This window comes from Egretta garzetta, unplaced genomic scaffold, assembly GCF_000687185.1.
Source record: "Egretta garzetta isolate BGI_Z169 unplaced genomic scaffold, ASM68718v1 scaffold890, whole genome shotgun sequence".
NCBI lineage: Eukaryota > Metazoa > Chordata > Aves > Pelecaniformes > Ardeidae > Egretta > Egretta garzetta.
In genome coordinates, this window is record NW_009258295.1 from 63,255 (window position 1) to 82,528 (window position 19,274).

The 19,274-nt window shown below is 43.2% G+C and overlaps 1 protein-coding gene across 1 annotated transcript in view; it reads left to right on the forward strand.

Annotated features, from left to right (window-relative positions):
• Positions 1-15,099, forward strand: part of SYNRG (synergin gamma) — a 37,367-nt gene extending 22,268 nt beyond the window's left edge. The window contains exons 16-23 of the mRNA XM_035893729.1: positions 5,802-6,404; positions 6,755-6,918; positions 7,625-7,678; positions 8,424-8,520; positions 8,807-8,955; positions 11,788-11,898; positions 12,358-12,393; positions 13,431-15,099. Coding sequence (XP_035749622.1) covers positions 5,802-6,404; positions 6,755-6,918; positions 7,625-7,678; positions 8,424-8,520; positions 8,807-8,955; positions 11,788-11,898; positions 12,358-12,393; positions 13,431-13,562 — 1,346 coding nt within the window. The 3' untranslated portion in view covers positions 13,563-15,099. The remainder of the gene's footprint in view (positions 1-5,801; positions 6,405-6,754; positions 6,919-7,624; positions 7,679-8,423; positions 8,521-8,806; positions 8,956-11,787; positions 11,899-12,357; positions 12,394-13,430) is intronic.
• The last annotated feature ends 4,175 nt before the right edge of the window (positions 15,100-19,274 follow it).

Consider the following 19,274-nt stretch of genomic DNA (forward strand, 5'->3'; position numbering starts at 1 on the left):
AGAGAGGGGGTGGAGGCCCCATCCCTGGAAGCATTCAAGGCCAGGTTGGATGGGGCTGTGAGCAACCTGATGTGGTTCAAGGTGTCCCTGCTCCTGCAGGGGGGTTGGGCTGGGTGACCTCTGGGGGTCCCTTCCCACCCAAAACATTCTGTGATTCTATGATTCCTTTTTCTGTTTGGGAACTCCTGGCTTACTAAATATCCAAGCTTTCAAACGTGAGTGACAGCTGCAAATTTGTGTCACGTCATTACGTCACTTTGAATTCCTCTAAATCCTGGGCCACTAACAGGTTGGGATAAACGTCAAATTAGCAGACAAGGTGAAAAGCTAAAAATAATTGAGATGTGGAATGTATGAAAGTGTTACACCAGCAAAAACTGGGGTTTTGTAGCTCCTTGCCACGAGAGCAAAAACCAGATGAGAAACCAAAATAAGTTGTTTTTTTTTTTTCTTCTTTACACAAATCTTGAGAGACTTTAAAGGAGGGACAAAAAAAAAAAAAAGAAAAAAGAAAAAACCCCAAACAACCCCCCTCTCTCTCTCATTCTGGATAACCAGTAGGTCATGCCTAGCCCTAAAGCTTTTTAAACTGAAGGCTTGAACATAAACCTGAGAGATTTAATTCTGCAGGGCTTGTGCTATTAGTATTTGTTCAGTTAATCACACCTGGAGGAGGGAGAGTAATGTTCATGACTCTCTACTTTATTACATTTTTGTCCAGACTTGACAGTCAAATTCACTCACTTGCTCTCATTTAGTATGATTCTGCAAACAGAAGAGCTTACAACACTTATTTATCCTGCGGAGGCCTCTACCAGCGGAGGGTGCGTACGTGTTTTCTGAACGCCTTCCAAGCTGAGCCAAAGGGCGCAGAGACGCAGCAGCTGCCCTGGGCTTCTGCAGGACGGAGCTGAGCCGGCTCGCCGCTTCCAGTGCAAGCTCAGGGGGCCTTTATTTTGCTGTGAAATGTTGTTTATCATGGTAACTCAAAAATAATTAGCAAATTCTTTGATTCCGCAAGGTTTGAAGGCTTTTCTCTCCTTTCTCCTTCATTATAATTTATCTTGCAGTCAGCATTCTTGACGGTTTCCACCTTAGCAGTGCTAGGTACTGCCATCTTCAATGCAAGTAAATTGGAGTAACTCCCTTATCATTAATGCTGTTCCAGACTCCACCGGCTGAGAAACGGGCTTTGAATTTTCCTGGTTGCTGATAGATGCCATACAGATGGCAGTGGTACACACAAGCCTCTGTATTCCTCCAGTTTCCCTCCGCCTTTATCAGCGAAGCCCCCCTGGAAGCCGTAAGGAAGTGGTGCCCGTCCCCGTTCAGTCTCTGGACTCCTTGCTCACGCTGCGGGTGATGTTCCCAGTGTAAGAGCTCTGGTTGTGGTGCGTTGATGCTTTTCCACTGGGAGCAGAACTAGCTACCACCTGCATCACCCTAACAACTAAAAAATGACACAAAAGTTACATTTATTCATCAGAATTTACTATAAACTGAAATATAAAACCTTGAAAGTCTCCGATGTTGGTTAAAGTCACTAAATACGTTACCCTCTTCTGAATTGTCTTGTTCGCTTGCCTTTAGAATATCACTAACGCTGTCAAGGGTTTTCCTTAAATGATTAAACTGTTGACATTGAAGGCTCCAGCTTGTAAATTGCCTCCAGCCATAACTTAATCCTTGGTAGTTGAAATAAATTGTTATAGTTGGCTCAACTGAAGGATGTCAGGTTTTTTTTGTAGATGAGATAACACTGGGAAACAGTGTTTTAACTATATTTCATCCTCTGTCAGTATTCTCCTATAGATTCCTTGGCAGCTCTGCCTCTCCCCAGCAGCTGCGTGGCTGGCTCGTATAGCTGTAGCAGTCCCCAGGTGATGATCAGGCAGGTTGGACTATGGTTGTGATAGTTCAAAATGGGAAGTAAATGGTAAATATCTCAAACCTTTTGCTTTGGAAGAGAGACAAATTGGGTTTGCTTTCGGAAACTTAATTGCACTCCAGCACGACACTGTGAAGATCACTTTTTCCATTCTTGGCTCAATAGAGAATATTTTTATGGGGGGGAAAAAAAAGTGGTTACGTGATATTTGAATGGATCTGACTTTTATTTTTACAGACGCGCACCCTCCCCACCCTGCGCCCATCTTTAAATGATTTGAGAATTTCTCTCCAGTGTATTTAATCTGGGGTGTGTTTGGTGGTCTCACCAGCGCAAAGCTGCCAGGGCCAATGACACGTGGCTCCAGCTACGCTGGGCATAAGAGCTTCTGGATTTTTAGAACAAAACTCAAATCTGCCGTGTCGTTTCTGGAAGGCACCACAGAATTGCTGCTGAGGTTACTAAGGAACACTGTTTTGGGACGATATATCTCACTGAAATGTATTGATACATCTTTTGTAGTAGGACTATAGGATTCCTAACGCGTGATCAGTTTAAGATTCTCCCTGCTTTGAGAGGGAATTGGCTGTATGCTCTCCAAAAAATGCTAAGAAATCACTTTTAACCTTACAAAAAAAGATTGCCTATCCCCCCAACAAAGCATTTTCACAGAATTTTGAATGGATTTAGTCTTTGCTCATTTTTTTGCATAAAATTTGATGCTTCTCATCAGTTCAGGTTCTGTTCTTACTAAAAGTGTCCTGCAGGAGGAACTGGCGACAGCTCCGTAGCATCTGTCTTCGCTAAGCCTGATGCTTAGTTAGAAGTAATTAATTTTTTTTTCCACTTAATCATCTCTTGCTTTGGGAAAAATGTTACTGATACACATGCATCTTTTTAAAATTCGAATTGCTGTGCCAGCAAGATGTATGACATCAGAGGCAATCATTGCAGCATTTTAACTTCAGCTTTTTTAGTCATTAAACATATCGATGGTCTTTAAGGCTCTTTTTAGGCTCTTAGAGGAGCAGTTCTTAATGCTGCTTAATCAAACAGTCTGTTTGCCAATAACAAAGATACCCACATCATGAAGAGTTCTCTAGGGTCAACCAAGAAATGCTTTTCCCCTGTAAATTCCTGCTTCGATTATTAGGCTGGTGGCAAGTTGCTCTGCTACCCGTCGGGGGGGAAATGCTCCTCTTCATGACACAGCAAACGTGCGAGGAGCTCGGAGAAGGCTTTAGTTTTGCCCTAGCTATGACAAAAGTTACGATTTTACTTCCTCTATTCAAAAACATCTAACCTGTGGCAAATGATTCTGTGAAATGCAGTGCGTGGCACAGCAATAGGTTGGGGTTTTTTTTTTGCAATAGAATGAAAATTCTTATAAAAGCTAGTTCACCTTGGGGCACGGGCAGTTAAACATTCTTATTTTTCATACTTTTCAATAAGTTGTTTTAGGATTGCTTTAACTGTAAACACTTTGTCTCTGAATAGAGGATTTTTCTGTAATATAATACTCTTAGGAAAGCTTATTCCCCAGAGTAATCCTTTCATAACGATCCAGATAAATAAAATGTATAGAATTGAACTGTTACATTTCATCTCGGCTCTTACACCTATACCCGTGGGTTTCATGTCCGCATGAATTCACGCCGAGAATCTTGAATCTTAGTTTGTGAATAATTAAAATATTGTTCTGCCTTCCCTGCTGTGACCTATTGATTGCAGGCGAAGCACGGGGAGCTCGGGATTGCTACTGCAGCCTGCTCCTCGCTCCGCCTGCCCCGGAGCCGGGATCAGATCAGGAGGAGGGTGCTGGCCTGGTCCTTTAGGATGTGTTTTCAGCTCAAACTCTTACCAGTTATCAAAGAAATCGTTCACAATAGGTTGTGCAGATCTTCACAGCAGGATCATCGCTCTTTCTTTTCATTTCCTGGAGAACACCGAAACAATAGCGATGCTTAAATCTTGCCTGGGTTTTGGAGTCAGCTTGAATTGGGAAAAAAAAAAAAAAAAAAAAAAAAAGAGGTTGCCTAGTACACGGTGGTATTTTCAAGATCCCAGGATTAATTACAGTTGGCTAACATTTTGGAGGTTATTCTGGCACTCGCTTTAATGCTAGCGAAGCTTTCATTTAACTTCTTTAAACAAACCTGTGTATTTGAGAGCACAAGGTGTGGTTTCTTGTGATAAATTACTGATCCCTTGCAAGTCAGCTCCTTTTCACCTCGGAGCCTTCTTTCTATTCAGTTTTGCCATAAGCAGGTGATTTCATCTCCCGTCTGTTTACCCTTCTGTAAACTGCTTGCTCTACAAATTTAACATTCGAATGGCTCTTTGAAACCTCGCTGTATACATGCAAGGTGCTAATGTTCGTTATTGAGATGCCGTCATGTGCGAATGCGGCAGCTGAGGGAAGGCTGTCCCTTAGGAGAGTCGGGTGGGGGACACGCCATGCCTCGCCGCCCCCTTGCCTTTTCGCTTTAGGGTAGTAGCCACTAAACTCTTATCATCAAATTGTGTATTTGTTGGACTTTTTAATTAGCTATGTACGTGGGTCATGGCTGGAAAGCAGCCTAAAGCGTCGCGAGCTCTGCCCTTCCAGTAAAATGAATAAATGAAGGCAGAAATGTTTTGTTAAACTGGCTTAATCCTCAGGCTGGTGTGGCCAGACTGAATAAAGAGGGTGGCTGGAAAGTCAGCTTGCTCCCCCCTTGGCTGCGTGAAACCAAGTTGCTGTCACTGCGTGCCAGCCAGTTAAGACCATGATGTTTATCAGAAGAGTCTCAGCTAAAACGACGCTAAGAGAATATATTTTCTGGTTTGGGTTTGCTTTACCTTGAGCCTCTTTGACCCTAGGCACTGAGCAGCGGCTGAATGTCTAATCCAAACTGACAGTTGTTAATGCTGGAAAACAAATGCCAAATGTGGTAAAGTAGGGCTTGGTTTGTTGGTTTGGTTTTTTTTTTTTTTTTAATGCTTTAATGAAAACTACCCAGCCCCTGGCTCTCTGTGCCTTCGCTATGGATCAATCTCAGTCTAAACGTGAAAGATCAGTTGAATGAGTAGCGGACAAAGCCCAGCAGACCCTGGTCTCTGTGTAGGCTCCTTTGCTGGCTCTAATGTAAGCAACCAGGCTAGATCTTACACCTGCTCATGGCAATGAGAAGAACCTATTGGCCCATATAATTGCTGGGTGAGTATAAATGTTCGGAGCTTTCTGCAAAATAATTGGATTTTTCTCTGTACTTAACTGAATAAGTAGTTTGTAAAAGCTAAAGCACAGTCTTCACGATATTCAGGTCATTCCTGGAACCCCGTAAGTTTGAAGAGTCGGCCATGCGGCACTGCAGTAGCTATGATAAGCTTAAACAGGATTTCTAATTTAAAAAAATTATTTGTATTAAAGCATGAATAAAAAATTAAAGTGTATTAATACTTCTTTGGAGGGAATGGGAAAGTTAGCCCAGTTTTCTGTGTGGTTGGTTTTGATAAGATGAAATTATGCGATGTTCGAGTTGCTAATGTTTACATTTTAATTGTAGATTCTGCGGCCAGCATCAGAAAACCGAACCGGTGATCTGTGCAGTCTGTACTGTCTAGAAACATTTATTTTTTTAGTGTTTCCTCACAACCCGTAGCGGGATGGTGACTTTCAGCTTGACATATAAGGCAATATTCAAAGGTCAAGGCTTACATTTATTAAATGGAATTTTTTATGTGTGTGAAATGCTTAGGTATTTTTCAGGTTATTTTTGTGCAAACTCTGGCTTAAGCTTCATTGAAACAACAGTTCTCTGTGTTCTTGCCGTTCTTTAAGGCTCTTCGCAAGTTGCTGTTGTTTTTGTACAGCATAGAGAGATTAACGTTTGAACTTCAGCTTCTAATTGTAGGGGTTTGTTTTTCTCAGATATAGATGACTTAAAATGTGCCCCATTTGGAAGCTATAACAGTGGGTCTGCAGTGAGCAGCCTGGCAAGCTATGACTGGTCCGACAAAGAAGACATTCATCAGGGCAAGAAGCTCTCCTCCTTTGTCCAGTCTTCAGGAAGTGGATCCTCTGCGGCTACTTCTGTTCTTCAGAAGAAGGAGACCTTGTTTGGCAGTTCAGAAAACATTACCATGACAACAGTTTCCAAAGTGACAACCTTTTCTAGCGAGGATGCTTTACAGGATGTTTCCTTTGCAGCCTTTGCAAACTTTAAAGACTCTGGACCGATATCCAGCGGTCCAAGTGACGACGACATCGGAGACTTTGGTGATTTTGCAAGACCTTCATCAGAAGCACAGGATGCAGCAGCAGCCGCCGACACAAATCAAGAGGCAGACTTCCTTGCTAGTGGTATCTCTTCTGAACTGCGAAGAGAATCTACAGATGACTTTGGAGAATTCCAGAGTGAAAAGCCAAAAATCAGCAAGTTTGACTTCTTGGTGGCAACTTCCCAAGGCAAGGTGAAATCTAGCGAAGAAATGATCAAGAGTGAACTGGCTACCTTTGACCTGTCTGTTCAAGGTAAGCCTGCTCAGGGTGCAGGACCCTGCGGGTCTGGTCAGAGGCTGATTTTTCTAATCAAATCATAAATTAGCCAATGGGGGTTGTTCCAAAGGCTGCTGGAAACAAGCTGAACCTCCTCACTGATTTCTGTTGCGTTTGGAGCAGGTCTCATTCTAGAAGAAAAAAAAATTTTGTGCCAAAAAATGGTAAGAGTTGAGGAACTGGGGAAATTTGCACCGGTCACTGAGTAAATAGGAGGCTTTGTTCTTCTGGAGTAGTAGTGCATCCCTTGCTAGTACTTTATTCATTTTAAATAGCCCATGCCTTTGTGAGTAAAAGACTAATTTGTTTATATCCTGACTTTCTAGGGTCTCATAAAAGGAGCTTAAGCCTAGGTGACCGAGAAATAAGCCGCTCTTCGCCTTTACCAGTTTTGGAACAGCCATTTAGAGATCGTTCAAATACTCTAAGTGAGAAGCCTGCTTTGCCTGTCATCAGAGACAAATACAAAGACTTGACTGGGGAAGTTGAGGTAATTATCTGCAAGATGAGTAAATTGACAGTGGCTTTCATCAGTGTGATATCAAGGGTGTTCTGTATCCCAGCTCTTTGGGACTTTAGCTATTTGAATTTAGGGTATGACTCTAAGATGGCATCTGGGTAAAGTTAGATGTTTTGACTGGAAACTGCTCATAAAGGAAGTTTCATCTCTCCTTGTCTTTAAAGTCTTGTGAAGTGGGAAAAAACGCTGTTGTCTGAAAGGCAGTCAGAATCACTTGACCTTGCACTCTAAGCTTGTAACTGGAAATTAGTTACAATTTATATCTAATCCCAGCTTTGGCACTGAGACCCTTGGCTTTGGGAAATGGCTCAACCTTTCTGGCTGTGTGGTAGTTCTTTCTCTTGCTCACCTTGAGAATAGATGGTAAAAGGACTCCGATTAAACTCAGCTAATCCCCATTTCTAGAACAGCAGACCTGGAACAAATGTGTCCGGAGTAGGTGTGTGCAGGCATATATGTTCTTCCTTTTGAAACTAGTTCTAACTCCCAGAAATCAAATTTTAGAGTTCAGGTGCAAAGAGAATATTTAAAGAATGGAGGGGGGGAAGTGAGGTATAGGTATGTTAAAGATTTACATAGCTAATCTGCAAATACTCTCTTAAAGGACTTGCCTGTTGTGATAGCAAGGGAAACGTGGGTAGGGACAAGACTCAGACTGTCCTTTTCTTTCAAACAGGAAAGTGAGAGGTATGCGTATGAATGGCAAAGATGCTTGGAGAGTGCCCTGCAAGTAAGTGTATAGTCTCCCCCAAACCCTTTTCCTCCTTCCTGGAGGTACCTCCTAGTCAGCGTTTAACACCATGTAGGCATAGAAAGGGTGTGAATCCGCCCAAGTGGATGACAGTTTTTAAACTGAAAGCTGTCACACAGCACAAGTGTTACCTCCTCAGTAAAAGATCCTATACAAATCTCCCTGTCCTTTGTGGTTAGTCTGACTTTTGCCTAAATTTTCAAGTTAACACGTTAATTTGGTGTTCCTGAGGTTTGGGTGCCCAGTAAGGGATATTGTTCGGCGCATGGATACCAGCATCTGGCTCTGCAGCGCTTCTTGAGAAGCGGGCTTGGCTTATGTGCTGTGTGGAGGGGCCATTAATTTTCTGGTAATGGGTGTCAGGTTTTTCACAGCCAGATTAGTTTTCCTTAAAATCTCTTTTTTGCATTTGCGTATTAGACAGCTAAAACTGTGAATGCTATTATTAAACTATATAGCAATGCATGCATACTCCTAAAGCTATTATTTTGGTAATGAAAATATTTGGGGGAATATGTTGAGGTTTTAAATGTTTATGCTTTTTCCCCGATCTACTTTATAGTTACAGCACGAATATATAAAAACATGTGATGGAGTATGGCAATTATTTCTTATTTAATTTGCCTCCTTTTTTGCGTAACAGTTTCTGCTGGGGACAATCTTGTTCGTAATAATTATTTTAAGGTAGATAATGCCATCATTTTATGAAATTCATTTCCACCAGGTCATAAAGAAAGCAAATGATACCTTAAATGGAATAAGTAGTTCATCTGTTTGCACTGAAGTTATCCAGTCTGCTCAAGGCATGGAATATTTACTGGGTATGTTTTAATTTACCCTGTCTCTTACATTTAAAGTTCTCCTCTGAAGAACAGTAATACACAGTCACTCCTTCCAAAATGGTATTATTTTTTAGCTTAATCTTTGCCTGCACCTAAATAATGAACAACTCTTCTGCTAAATAAATGTAACTACTATGTCGAAAGAACCGTCCTTGACCACCTTTTGTGTGCCGCGCCTATTTTGTGCTATTTCTGAGTTAAAGTTTCAGGAACCTGTGCTTGCAGTGAGTTCTCTGCAATCCTCCACTGTGTTTTCTATCGACAGGGGTTGTTGAAGTCTACAGAGTAACGAAGAGAGTTGAACTGGGTATCAAAGCGACTGCTGTTTGTAGTGAGAAGCTCCAGCAGCTGCTGAAGGATATTGATAAAGTGTGGAACAACCTAATAAGCTTCATGTCACTTGCTGCTTTAACGGTAAGACCAAAAATAAGCTATGTCTTTACTAAAAGAAATGTCATAATTCTATGTAAAGTGACTTCACAGGGTGCCCTATCTGTACAGTTTGTATTTTTCTTTTGCAAAATGGAAATGTGCTTATTTGTGAAATGCATTTTAAAGCTCTCTGTAAGAAAACTGTTATTTATGTACAAACGTGATGTTATCTTACTCCGTGTCTTAGTGATTTAGATGATACCCTGTGTGTCTGTGGACCTCTCCAATAAGGGAAATGTAGTAAAATTGAAATAAGCCATTTTAGGAAGCCAGAGCAGTGTGGACATGTCTTTGAAATATCCCTGCAATTAGCTTAAGTGCTCACAATACAGGAGCACACGATGTAGTGACACAGGAATAACTGAGCTGTTTTTCTTTCTGCATTTGGAAATGCCTACGTTTGTTTTGGTTCCTGCTACAGACTTCATAGCTTTTCCTCCTCTGAATAGAACTGCCAGAAAATGCTCAGTTGCTCTGAGACAGCCTGCAAGGAGCTTGAGAGATTTCTAGGTACCTGGGCGAGTGTTACGAGGAGAGGTGGTAAGGGGTGGCTTTTAAGAGGAGCGCCCCATGGGCAGGGTCAGCGAAGGAACTGGGAAAAATAGGGGCACGCAAGGGCCAGGTACAGGACACACACAATTAGGAGGCAAGAAAATCACCTTGCCATTAAATACCTTGCACTTTTTTGTGTACCTGTGTTGCAGGAGAAGCAACGTGCAAAATTACTTTCTTTAACCACGGTAAAACTCATACTTGTAGGGAATCATCTGGCTGTAGGTGCCTGATATCGTCTTTCATAATGGATCACTTTGATTCAGTATGCACCCAAGGAGTCTTTAACTCTTAGTACATCGTATCGAGCATCAATAAGCAGATCAGTACTGTGGTTATGTTTTCACTGAACATCTTAGTTTGTGGCTTCCTTCTTGCAATGTGACTATGGTCACCGAAGATTCTTGCTTCCCAGTATATAAGTAAGGCCCGGAGTACTTGGTTTCTGCTTGAAACAGCCATCTTCCGCTCACTGTCATTCCCTGCAAAACGGGTATTATAAATCATCAGTCCCTTTTTACACACCTTTTACACATTTTTAAACCTCTCCAGTACAAACAGCATGGCAAGCAGGTATTTTTGGTGATGTCCTATGCTGCACAAAGCCTGTCATATCATGAAATTTATACTTTCAGTATTTTACTGCTTGGCTGATGAAGTTGATAGCCTGGGATTCATCTCCTTGAACTCCGACATTGTTGATAGTAACAATCTAAAAAGCTATCAGGATCCTCTCCTGATTTAAGCAAGTGGATTAAAATTTGCTTCTTAAAGTGCTTTTCCTTGGAAGATTACAGGGATTACCTTGAAGTCCAAAGCTTGGCCACGTGTTCTCCGAGCTGCAGCAGCTGCTGGCTGGTAACAGTCCAGCTAAATTTTAAGCCTGGTAGGAGTGCAAATAATGGCTTCTCATAGACACATGGTACCTCTGAAGCTACCTCAGGGGCAGACTCCTGACTCGTGTAGCTCTCAGAATCATCCCTTTTCTGTTTCTCTTCTCCACCTGGGTCACTGGAAGGTGTGGAACTGCACCTTCTTCCCCTGGTGTTGCAGTCACGGATCCCAAATGATGCAGAAGAGCCAATTAAGTCGAGAGAAATATTGTAGCTCAGAGGCATGTGCTTGGAAAGGTTAATTTTATCTTTTAAAGGGTTTTGTTACAAGGTAATTTTATGCACAGCCTTGTGGTTTTTCACTGCAAATTACAGGATGACCTTCTCATTTGCTTCACTCATGCATTTGGTAAACAAACATTAGAGTGCCTTTATTAATTTGATTGATCTACTTAAAGATTAAAGGGTGGGGTTTTTTTCAGGATTCCAATTCTTCTCCAGCCATTCGGCGGGGGAGCGTGATCAGCATACCTAGAGCTTGGATTAAGAGTACACGTGTTCCACAATCACACCATTTTTTTAAACTTCTTGCATTTCTAGACATTGTTTTTAACTGCGCTACTATCTTCAAGCAAAACCTCTACAGTTTTATACCATCCGTGTGCAAAGTTTTAAATTCTCATTTATCTTGTGACTGAAATCTAAGATTGCGTACCGGAAAAGTGGCTGTATTCATTTATTACTTATTTGCAGTCTTATCCTCCCATCCTTTGCCTCTCTTTAACCTGAGCGTGTGTATGGCTGGTGACTTTAATTCTCTATGGTTTGGTTAACCTTAACAGCCCGTTTTGTATTGCTGTGCCGTATTCTAGCTTCAGAAAAACCTTCAGAAAGAATAACAACCGCCCCTTTTTGATCAGGCAATAATACGGAATTCGGGACAATAAACACCGATACAGACACCACTTCAAATACAAACTGGTGAAAGCTGTGCTGGCCGATGGCTCGTTTCCTTGCAGCTGCACAAATAGTTGTCGCACACCGCTGTTTATCTTCGTCCAGCTCTTAATACGCTGCAGTTGAAATGTAGCAGCCGCCGCCTGGGCTCTTTCCTCAGAAGTTTCTTCCCCTTTTGATGTGGGAACGTGGAACTTCAGAATTCTTTCCTTTGTAGTCTAACCCTTTTTCAAGAGCTTGAGTGTTATAAATTAATGCTGATGGAGATTGCATAGCAGGATTGCAAATACATACTAATGGCTTTGATTAAATCACGCGTCCATTTATGAGAAAATGTACTATGCCAGCCCTGCCATGGTGCTGGTGTGATACCACGGCTCTCGGTAGCAACCAGATCGATAATTTTTGTCATGAGGTCTGAAACCTTTTCAGTCACTGAAAATGCCTAAATTTTATTGTCTCGTTTCTTTAGCCAGATGAAAACTCACTGGATTTCTCTTCTTGTATGCTGCGTCCAGGGATTAAAAACGCCCAAGATCTTGCCTGTGGAGTGTGCCTCCTAAATGTGGATTCAAGAAGTAAAGTGAGTATAATGGCCTCTACTCTTAAACTCATATTTAATTCACGGCTTGGACTTTCATTTAGGCCTTGGGTGTATTTAAAAGAATTTCATGGCTATAATTTGTAACTGCAAAGGGGCAAAGGCAAAATCTGACCTATAGGTGGGACTCAAATAGTCAATGCCCTGTATTCACTGGGCTTTGGATGTGACGCAGCTGTGGGTAAAGGGTTGAGTTAAATTGTCGTAATGGGGAAACAACTGGGATACTAAGACTTTAAAAGTATATATATTTATTTAAAAAAAAAAAAAAAAAGGTCTTTTAATGACTTTTCTTTATGAAATGCATCTCTGAGGATCACCAGGAGGGGACTATTGCAATTAGCAGAGCTGGGAGGGAGTCCCAGGATATGTACAGAGTAATGCCAACCAGTTAACGTGTATCGGCAGTTTGCTGACTTTTTGGTTTCAACGTTATTTCAGAATGAAGAGAAACCTGTGGAAGAGCTTCCTAGAAAAGTATGAATCTGTAAAAAGCATATTCTTTATAGAATCATTCTTAGTTGAGTGTGGAAGGCTGAACTGCTAGCTGGCCTTCAGCTGTCATTCTCAATTGTACCAATCATGAATCCTTTTCTTCTAGTCATTTTTTGTGACCGTAACACTTGATCTGATCAACTAACATGCTCTAGAGCCTCCCCTTTGTCTTGTCTGCATGCTTGTATCTCGTGAATAGCTTTCTGGTTTTGTGCTACTTCTGTTGTGTGGTAGAAAATTCACTGCAGCGAGTTTCTGAATTTGTAGCTGCCTGTGTGTCTGTTGCAGAAGCGGGGGGGAACCGTAAGGGGGTTTTTGCTACAACTATTGACTTTTGGCTATATAGAGTAGGCAATGGCATTTTTAGAAATCTCTGCAGGAAATCCAGGGTGTGGGGAATAGGTTTAGAATATTTTTTTTTTTTTTAAATATGTAGCTGTGAAGCATTGGAAAGTATCTCCTAGCAACAAACATCGAGATGCTTTAAGCTTGTTCATGGCTTCACACACTCTGTTCAGAAGCTCCTATTGTAAAGCAGATTCAATTAACAGAAGAATGTAGATCAAATTCAACCTGAAATAACACTAATATCAAGAATTGCACCTGCCTAAATCACAGCAGAATGTGACCTGGTGAAATAAAGGCAGTAGGTAGCTCCTGGCTGGCAGAACGAGCGTTTACCTTGCATGGAGGCGTAGCAGAAGCAGGAGCTGCATGAAGCAAGGTGAGTTAGTGGCCGGGTGTCAGGTCAGGCAGCATGCTCATCAGATGGCTCCCTTCGTACAGGCTGTGACAGGCAAAGTACGCATCAGGTGTGATGGTTGGAGTTTTTAACACCTGCAAACACTTTGCAGACTAAAATAAAATATTGTTTATTGGGTGGTCTGTTTGGAGCGAGAGGGTCCTCCCATGCTGTGCCATTCTGGGGTGATACCTGTCCAGTATCCATCTTCCACTCCAGTTTCTAGATCCTGGATTAGATGAGACTGTCACACTGTCTTCAATTCTCGTTATTTTAGGCCTTTAATTCGGAAACAGATAACTTCAAGCTGGCGTATGGAGGGCACCAGTACCATGCAAGCTGTGCGAATTTCTGGATCAACTGTGTGGAGCCAAAACCTCCAGGTCTCATTTTGCCAGACCTGCTGTGAACACGGTTGCACTGAAGATGGAGCATGGGGTCTAATAACGCAGAACGCTTGGGGTAAATGGTGTGATAGGGTAAGTGGGGAGGCTTGAGGTGGGCTTAGCGTTCAAAATGCTTCGGTTTGATTTTTCTACCGTAACGAGTTAAAGCCACTCTCACATACAAATTGCTCGTGAGGAGTTTCTCTTGAAGTGGCCAGGGTTTCAGAAATAACTGGAAAAAAATGTACTGTGGCAAAAAAATGCGGCATTTCAGTCTTTCTCAAGATGAAAGCGGGTTCGTCTTTGTAAAAAGCAGTCTGCTAACCAAGTGCATAAACCTCTGAGAGAGGCCAGTAGCTTCCAAGAAAAACTGAATCGTTAGACCGATTTGCATAGAAGTGACCACTTAAGTACTTGAAGTACCTATTTGCAAACAAATCTTTTCTTTAATGTTTTTGGTATATGGGCCATGATGTTTTTCTTTAAATATTTGCTGCTATAATATTACAATGCACACAACGCACGAGTCACAGTAACTTCCAAGGCAAAATGAATTATTGACTTAGAAGGAATGAGGCTGCGGAGAACCGGTGTATATTTATCCTTCCACTGTTCTGTATCGTGATACTGTATTCATGTGCGTAGCTGGTTAGTACTGGGGTGGGGGGGGTAGGGGCTAGAAAAAATTTTTGAGATTTGCCCTAAAATATCTGGATTCTTTAGTACAGGCAGCTGGATTTTAAAACTTGCAGCCTTTGCTACCCTGTTGTAAATGTACACAAACTCCTTCCTTGGGCTTGTCCTGAACTACAGGTACGATTTGTTCCCTTTCACCCGACCCTTTGGCAGTTGCGTGGCTCCATCGCTGCTGGAAATGGAACTGCGCTGATATCGCGTGTCTGCCGTATATATGTATGTTACCTTTTCTGTACGTTAGTACGCTGTTCTTGATGGGATGCCTGCGTGTACCTTGTGCAGCCTCGTGCTATCTGTAATAACGCGTTGACTCAGAACTGGCAGCACAAGACGGCCCTTAGCTCCTGCTACGGGCGGCTGTGATTTCTCACGGAAAGTTGCTCTTCTCAAGCAGGCTGTTTACTGAAGCAGGCTCTTGCACACCCGCCGTTCCGTTTGGGGTAGGTACCTACACCTACCCGGACAGGAGGACGTTAGTGCAACGGACAAAATGTTACCCACACATCTGAAGTACCTGATTCTCTCCTCAGATACAATATCCAGACGACAGCGCAATCAGCTTTAGTGCTCGTTACAGAATTTTAAACCTAGTGGGAGCGTCACGGCGTTATTATAAGAGCCTTATCACTACGCAGCCTGACTCAGTCTGCAGGGAGTGAAGCGGGGTGCATATCCATCGCGTACGACTTGCTGCTTGGTTCTTTGACTTAGGTTTCTCAGATCTCTGGAAAATCTCCCTTCTCTCCAAAGATACCAACAGCTTTTCCAAGCTAACCTTGCCTCCGTTATGAGTAGCTGACACTGACCAGTGGTTATTTGCTGAAATAGAATTTACAATGAGGACAGATGATGCTTCGCATTTAACTAAGCCTTCTTTTTTTTTTTTTTTAGACTAAACTGTTAATTACACCAAATGAAACAATCTTGGGTAATAAGAGTGCTAGGTGTCAGGCCCCTTATTTACGCGAATTAAAATAAATCTTCCCACGGCCTGAAATGAGTTCGTTCATAAAATAAGCAACTTGTGCCCCCAGTCACAAGCTCAAGGTAATCAAGTGGCCGATTTTCAATAGCGTGACAGCGACTGCCTGCCTTCTGTTGCCCAGTAATTACCAAAAAAAAGGGCAGCCGCTCATTGCTTGCTCTCTATGTCATTTATTAGGTGTGAAACAGCGACAGCAGTCAGCACCATAGCTTTTGCCCACGTTCATTGTTTTCCGTCGCAATTAGGGGCTGCCGTACCCATCACCGGTGCCAGGGTTCCCGCGGATGCTCGGGGTCTGCTCAGCCCGGTGAGCCAGCGCTCGCTTTTGCAGGCCGGATTACAGCAGCACTTAAGCCTTGTCTGACTTCAGGCAAATGCCTGGTCTTGCTGCCAGCAAGGGGACTTCTCAAGTGGTTTTGAGTATCTGGCTGACGCAAAGGCTGTTGCTTATGAAATGCTATATTGGGAGAAGGGAGTTTATTGTTAGCGTGGGTTTCCACCACAGTTCCTGAACGCTTAGCTAGGTAGGACTTTTTTTTTCTGATTAAAAGAGGACGCCACAAATAAGAGAGGCCGCAATGTGAAACTTAAAGCAACCAGTATTTCAGACACAGCACCAGCTATATTGTCATGAAAGCATTTTTCAGCGGTGTTTTTTCTTGTACTTGTTAACGTACCTGTTAAGCAAGTAAGTTCCCTCCCTGAGGTGTATCCAGCGTGTCTTCTGGCCCATAAAAATAAGGAATCGCCATTTACAATTCTAATTGCAGCAGCGCTTACTGAAGTATGACACCAGTGCTTGCTTGCTGCCTACAGAAGGGAAAGCAGCAGGCAACGTGACTGTGTTTGTGGGAAGCAGAAAGCATTCTTCTGAGCCGAGCACCTTTACGTCATGGGAATATACCAAATGTTTTGCATGTAGATACCCTCGATAAAGGCGTTGCACAAGGCGGATCACCTCACTCGCGTATCCCAGGCATTCACATGACTCACAGTTGCATTCAGCAGCATCTCTGCTGTTACACTGCCAGCCAGAGCCCAGTGTCCTTGCAGTCTGTATCCAAGGTTACAGGATTTTCGACCGTGCGCTGTAACAGACCGCGGTCCCCTGCTTCCGTTGCGCGCAGGCTATCGGACACGCTGCCTTTCGCTTTGGTTGTGTTGCATTTTGGGAATGCAACTCATTTTTCTGCATGTATTCTTTCACTAGAAAAAAAAAAGTGAGAAACAGGGTGTGGGTTTTGCTGTGTGGTGGTTTTTTGTTTTTTTTTTTTAATGTATGTGTTTTCTGGAGCTGCCTTGGGGTTACCTACGGAAAGTGACTTTTCTATATATTTGTGTATATTTGGAATTTTAACAGATTATTCGCTAGGTTATTTAATGTATATATCATGTTGCCCAGTGGTATTCCTGATGCTTTTGTGCTATCGCCGTGTGTTGGTGGTAGAGCTTACTTGTGGCGTGGGAGTTGTTAACGTCCTAAACTTGACCGTTCGCTGACTTTTCCTCTCTGGCAGCAGCTTCTCTTCACCTGGGTTTGTTCTGAGCAGCTCCCTCCTTGAAAATCGCGCAGTATATATGTGAAGCGACAGCGAAGCTTGACCTGAGGCTGAGAAGGAGCTCATGAAAACCCAAGGAATGCTCTGATTTCTAGTTAGCCACACGTCAGGTTAATTAAACTTGAAACAAAAGCTGCCTTTCCAATAAAAGCTGCTATTGTACAAACTACTTTTTCCGAAAGATTTTTTTCGCTCTCTGGGCCTGTATTTAATTCCAGTTCTCAATATTAAAATATAAATGTCAGCATTTTATGAAGAAGAGTGGTCAGAAAACTCCTCTTTATATCGTGACTCTTTTTTCTTCCCTCTGGGTGAATGTTATTTGTCTTCTGGAAGTGGTTTTGCCATTAGTAGTTGGAGCGGTTTCGGTCTGTGCTATGCTGGAGTCGCTGCTGATGTTTTAAATCCAGCGAGAGTAAGTGTTATTAATTGACTTCAGTACATTGTTTGCTCCCTTAATTCTTGCAATGCTTTATAAATCCTGTGTTGAGATTCAAACCTTGTTTTCAATAAAGAGCTCATTTCCTATCGGACCAGCCTGTGAAGTGACTTGTTCTGGGATGCAGCCAGGAGCAAATGCTGCTTTTTGGGACCCAAAGGTTGTCCCCTGCGGTCAGAGCTCTGCGGGCGCTGGCCTGGGGGGGGCTCCTCCGCAGAAATGCTGGGCAGGGTGAAATCTTTCCGTGACTTGGGAGAAGCCGTGAGAGGTTGACAAAAAGGGCCTTAAGCATGATGAAGCTCTGCAAGTGAAACCTTTGTGGCTAGGATTTGAATGAGGTCTCACCAAATAACATATAAAATATTCTGCAAGCACTTCAGGTGGTGTCCGTTTGGAAAAGCCTATGGGGAGCAGGACGACTGATCTTCCCCGCAAGTGCAGCTGGTGAGCCCACAGCAATCTGGAGTTAAACTGCAGCTCCTTCTCTTCTTTGGTTTCTGTAGATTTGGGGATGCATGAAAAATTGGATTTTGAGGTGGGAGGGGGGAACAGACTCTCGCGTACAAGACCTTCTCTTTGAATGCACACAAGAGGAACTTCTGCAAAGAAATGCCTACGAGTACTAACAGCATTGTGCTTCTCCATAATATAATCTCTAATGGCTGTTTCAGGTGAATTCTTTATTTCACGATGTGCTTTATTAGGCAATTACATTTTTTATAGGTCTAACTTTCCTTTTTGTTTAAAAGTCAATCTGGAGGCTTGCTTGGCTCAACAGCAGCATCTCCCCCTCCCCTAGGTACTAGGGCAGTGTGTCTATGAAGTATGTACAATTATTCAAAACGGAGAATTTTCACCTTCCAGTTTTTATGTAGAAAATACTGCTAAATTAGGCATGGTCTGTTTTTTTAGGCAAAGTTTAATTTTGAAAGCAGTTTCCCATTCTGAGTATTTTTTTCCCTTTGAAATGTCATGCTTTCAGAGTGCCTCCAGACTCATGATTAGTCTTGATTTTTAATCCCTAGTTCCTTTCCTCACTATTTCCCTAGTGCAGTTTAACTCATGATAAAAATAGAGTGATGAGTAGAGTGTGGTTTTTTAAATGGGTACTCGGTCTCCCATGTCTGCTTGTTTGTCGCCGAAGCCGGGGCCGGGAGCCACGACCGAAACCTGAACCGCGCGCGGCCGACGGCAAAACTCGCTTTCGGCGGGCCCAAACTTCGCTCCCGCTCATCTGCCAAAGCAGGAGGAGACCTCGCTCTGCCGGTGCGGGACTTGCGCTTTGCACGTGTGATACTGAAGGGCACCGAGATCCGTGGGTCGATAGTGCTGGGAAAAATGGTGTGGAAGTATTTGGTGGGGTTTTATGTGCGGTTTTTATCTAAGTGCACCCCGGACAAGGATGAACAAAGGGTTTGCAGGGGGAATGGGCTATGTGTAAGTGCCTACAGGAAATGTCTTTTTGGCTTTGGATGCCCTCGCAGCGCTGGGGGGTTTGCAGTAGCTCTTCCCCCCGCTGTGTCGCCACGCGCGGGTTTGCCATGGCCACCCTCCTGACTTCCATGTCCAAAGGGGTGCAGAGCGCTCTCGCGTGCCCCTGTGCCACCAAGCCCCTCCAGTACGCAGCCTCGGGCCTCATTTAAAGTCTGTGAACTACAGCATTCCTCGCTGAGCTTGCTGCGCCTCCAGCCGGAGCCCAGAGGTTACCGAGCACCGTTCCCTTCTCCTGGTGAGTAGCTCTAAGCAAGTGGCCTTTGCCCGGGCTGGTAGAACTCTTGTCTCTGCGGTAAATTTGAAACCCGACTTCTGGGTCGGAGCTGATCAAAGTCTCCGTATCAAATTCACTCTGATTGAGACTTTTATTCCAACCAGGTCTGGTTTTATTCCTGATCCAAATGAGGTTGAGGCCGTTTGTGCAGTCTGGTGTCGGTGATAGCGGCATTTCAGCCCTAGTGGCTTCCAGTCTGGGGCAACCAGAAACCTGCTCGCGCCGCAATCCTGGCGCAGCGTGGTCCAGCCTGCAGAGAGCCTTTAACCGTGTCTGGCGCTCCTGAAA